The 4,384-nt window shown below is 42.7% G+C and overlaps 1 protein-coding gene across 1 annotated transcript; it reads left to right on the forward strand.

The window, feature by feature from the left end:
• The first annotated feature begins 2,687 nt into the window (after nt 1-2,687).
• On the forward strand, nt 2,688-3,749 carry LOC135704253 (uncharacterized). Its single transcript, XM_065225723.1, has 2 exons — nt 2,688-2,745; nt 2,821-3,749. Exons 1-2 carry the CDS (start codon nt 2,723-2,725, stop codon nt 3,737-3,739), a joined length of 942 nt encoding a protein of 313 aa, XP_065081795.1. The 5' UTR covers nt 2,688-2,722; the 3' UTR covers nt 3,740-3,749.
• Nucleotides 3,750-4,384: the final 635 nt, after the last annotated feature.

The following is a 4,384-nucleotide window of genomic DNA, read 5'->3' on the forward strand; positions in this document are numbered from 1 at the left end:
TAAGTAGTCTCCTTTAGTGTAGTGGTAAGCGTGATTACCTCTCACCCCAGCAGGCCTGGGTTCAATCCCAGTCGGCGCCGCCGGGATGTTCTGAGGCATAACATCTCTGATCACGCCTTCCTTCGGATGGGAAAGCCGTTGGTCCCCGATTCATGAGTTGATGGGTCGATAGGTAGGGTCCAGGTGTGGGAGCTGCCTTCCTGGCACGTCGGTAGCATTGGTGCTCAGCACGGAAAACAAGATCGACGGAAAAAACAAACCAAATGAAAAAAAAAATAGTCTCCTTTTTCAAATTTAAAACAAACCAATCCCACCCAGGTGGTCATTCTCTAGAACAGGCCTGATAGGACTAGGAATTGTAATTAATAATTTAAATGTCAAATGTATTAAAGTTGAAAAGACGCATCTGTGTCACTTGAAAATTCATAATGTAAACCACACAAACACAAGAAATAAAGATCATTTAAAGTCCAGGCATTAGCTCATTTTCGCTTCGGACGGCGTGGTGAACAGCAATAGCAGCAGTAGGAAGGTGGTGGCTAGTCCACTCCTTCACACCTAACAAGCAATAATTGACTGGTCGTGGCAAAGGAGGCGCCAAGCGTCATCGCAAAGTTCTTCGAGATAACCGCCATCGGGCGTCTGGCTCGCCGTGGGGGTGTCAAACGTATCTCCGGTCTGATCTACGAGGTGTGCTGAAGGTGTTCCTGGAAAATGAGGTCCGTGATGCTGTGACGCCAAGCGTAAGTGGCCATGGATGTCCTCTTCGATAAAACGGCCCTTTTCAGGGCCATCAAGCTTACATCAGTAAAGAGTTGGAATAGAATTTATCTGTGCTTGTTTGTCCATATTCAGAACCACAAGCCCCCAACGACCACAACAAAATGCTCTCCAGAGTTGTAATCTAGTAACCAAACTTGGATGCAGGGGTGCAAGTGATTTTGATCGATTCTCTTAATCATCTTTCTCTTTGAAAAAAATTACTACAAATTTGGTACGCCTACAATTCAAAAACGGAAAGAGTTGAGATAATAGATAATTGATCAATTAAAAGAACTAAATGCTCTTCACATTTATTCCGGCCACTAGCGGTCCTACGTCAAGCTTCCGTTCATGCTCCTAGACACAGACCCTTCTACTCTTTTCAAGATTTCTTTCCTATACCTCAACGTGCAAAAATTTAAGACCATCATCATTTTTCTATTTCTCCTGTTCACCACGAGCGCTATCGTTAGATCACCAATACGAGTGCAATCTTAAAATGCTATTATTCTGCAAATGGTGCATTTTATTTAAATCTAGTTAATGTTACGATAGTAGAAAACTTAAGGACTACTCAATAGACATATAATATAGAAAAAATAATAATTTCTTTTCAGATTTTTATGTGTTGGCATAGATTTCAGCTTTTCTACCACTGTAGCAGCAACTAGATTTAAATAAAATGCTCCATTTGCAAAATAAAAGCATTTTAAGATTGAATTCGTATACCTCGCCGTGGAAAATTTTGAAACCATCATCACTTTCACAGTTTTCTTCTATTCTCCACGAGTGCGAACTTTTATTTGCCAAAAGGAAGAGGAAAATATTTTCACCTTTCTCTGATTAATTTATCACAGGTTCATGAAATCGTCATCAACGTGGAATATTTTGTTTTCTGTCCCAGCCAGGTCCACAACCATTTTTGTACAACCTTTTTCGCGAGCCAGTCCCAGCATTGGCTTTAACCGTCGATTTCTCACGAATAATAGCTCATTTATAAAAATTAATGAAACCAACAGCTAGATGAATATTTGTTCTACCAGCTAGCATTGTTAATTTGAAGGGGCACGCTTTTATTGGCGATAAATCGACGGCTAAAGCGCCAATGTTTACAAAAGCAATTACGCCCATTTAAAATGTTGGCACTGATTTTATGATTTTTTACTTGCTTCAAACTTCACTTCACTTTGAACTGTATAGTAGGCTTAAGGGGCTTTTCATTAACTACGTAGACAGTTGGGGGGGGGGGGGGAGGGTGGATTAGCGAGGAGATACTGTATTCTCTTTTTTAGACCAGCAAATGTTCTTTGGAAGTGATAAGAAATAATTTTTCGAAAATCGGCCTAATGACCCAGCATCAGATTGGAAGAGATAGGGAAAATGCCTCTAATGGCCCAAATTAGGGGCATTTAGGCCGACATTACATCCATTTCCCCTGCATATTATTTTTTAAATCACAATGCAACAATCCTTACGGGTTACATCCAATAGATTTCAAGGGACTTAGTGGCAGGAGCAGCATGTAGCCACTTTGATTAAATCAAGAAACAATTACCATATCCAGATTGAAAGACGGAATTTTTTGGACAATTGAGCTACGTACACCTTCACCGCTGGCAACCACTTAACAGGATTCCAAATTGCCAAAATTCTAAATATAGAACAACGCCGTCCCAAGTTGATTGCGTTCGACTCGCCGAGGCATGGCTGGCAACTAACGCACGTGGTCCAAAAACTTTCCCCAAACCCTGTGAGTGATTCGCGCACCCAAAGTGGATTACACACAACTTTGAAATCATGCAGTCCTTTGTTAACTGATTGCGTTACTTAATGCATACGATGATATCGACGACTGCTGCAGCAGCACTTCAGTGTGCGGTGTCGTCGTCGTCGTCGTCTAGAGATTTTCAAGGCTAGAGCAATGATCTGGGCTCAGTCGTAATTCAGCCGTCGCTCGAAGATGGACATCAATAGCTGGATCTCGTGAGTACACAATCCCCATTTGCCCCACTCGCATACCGATAGATGTTCTTAATGAAACTGTTTGTAAACTTGAAGCTTGTGTCTCGTTGTGCTTGCCGTTGCCCAAACGATCGCGAAAAACATCACCTGTTGGGAGCTGCCATGCCGTCAGAATCGATACCACTTCGACTGTTGCATCCGAAAGCTGGAGATTGACGATGGCACCATCATCGAGAGTGCCAACTTTGCCAAACAGCAGTACATCCTGCTGGAGGACAGCCACATCTACACCGTTTCTCCGCAGCTGTTCCAGCTAATGACCGATGCCAAGATGTTGGAAATCACCGGAGGTTTCGTACCGTGGGTCTACCTGAGACCGTCGATCACCATGCTCACGATAAGCGACAGTCAAACGAAGCAGATTTCCATCGATCCGGAGCAGAAAAAGTATCGTCTGATCTGGTTGGAAGTGCGGAATGTCACCATGAAGGAACTGCCCCCGAATCTGAACCAGCTGCGCGATCTGGAGCACATCGGGTTGGTGGATTCGGGGTTGGAATTTCTACTGATGGATCAATTCGACGGGTTGAACAAGCTTGAAGAGTTGAACCTGTCCGGCAACAACATCGCCCGGATCTACGTCAACTTCCCGATGAGACTGCCATCGTTGCGGTGCTTCCAGCTGAACGACAATCTACTGACCGCGGTCGACCTCAGCTATTGGCACATGCCCGAGCTGACGATGTTTGACCTTTCCTCGAATCAACTCAAGTACATGGCGCATTACAATAGCAATCAGTTTGAAAAGCTCTGCGCCATTAAGGCCGAGCGGAACAAGTGGAACTGCAAGTGGTTGGAGGAATTTTTGCACGCGTGCTTCCACTTTAGGGGATACGGGTTCAGCGAACGGCAGGTCCAGTGCGACGAGGACGTCGAATGGCGCGAAAATTGCTGCTACGGGAACGAAACCGATGCCGGCTATCAGGAGTATCTGAGGGAGATGCAGCTGATTTGAGAAGACAGTTACCAAAGCGTTTTGGGTCTTAAAATTTGTTAAAGTGTTCATTTTTGGCTCTAAAATAATCTAGACTTAGTTCAATAAACGTAATCCTAATGGTGTAATCGTCTATATCATTGTTTTGAAATCTGCCTTGACTTAAGATACCATTATTGGGAGACGGGATTTTTTTTTAAATCAGCCTGTTTAATGTTTCCATGGCCACGTTAAAGGTGACTATGGTGTTTGAGAAGTATTTTCACGTTTTCAAGGCTATTATGGACAGTCTAAGGTAGCATTTTAGTGGTTTAAAGCCATTTTTGCCTTCTGACTGATATCCCCAAAATCGCGATTTAGGGTTTATATAAGGCTATTTAAGGAATGCATTTAAAGATTTAGACCATTTAAACACCCCTGAAATCTCGATTAAGGATTTATTTAAAGTGAATCTCTAAGGTAGCCTTAATCTTGAAACTTCAAGAGCACACATGTCAGCTAGGCTTATTTAAAAAATGTCAACATATGAGTCTGTGCAAAAAAATATAAAGATTGATGAATTTTTGGAGGTCGTGCAAATGGTTTGGCATTTGTATGAGAATTACTATGGAAGGAATTTAAATATCGCTTCTAACTTTGGTAACTTTAGGTAGGGTAGAGCGTCCA

This window comes from Ochlerotatus camptorhynchus, unplaced genomic scaffold (assembly GCF_037179485.1).
Source record: "Ochlerotatus camptorhynchus isolate MF236.1 unplaced genomic scaffold, CSIRO-AGI_Acam_v1.1 ptg000022l, whole genome shotgun sequence".
Taxonomy (NCBI): domain Eukaryota; kingdom Metazoa; phylum Arthropoda; class Insecta; order Diptera; family Culicidae; genus Ochlerotatus; species Ochlerotatus camptorhynchus.

Coding starts and splice junctions, on each gene's coding strand:
- LOC135704253 (XM_065225723.1), top strand. CDS start 2,723: ATGGACATCAATAGCTGGATCTC. Junction 2,746..2,820: donor GACATCAATAGCTGGATCTC/GTGAGTACACAA, acceptor GTAAACTTGAAG/CTTGTGTCTCGTTGTGCTTG.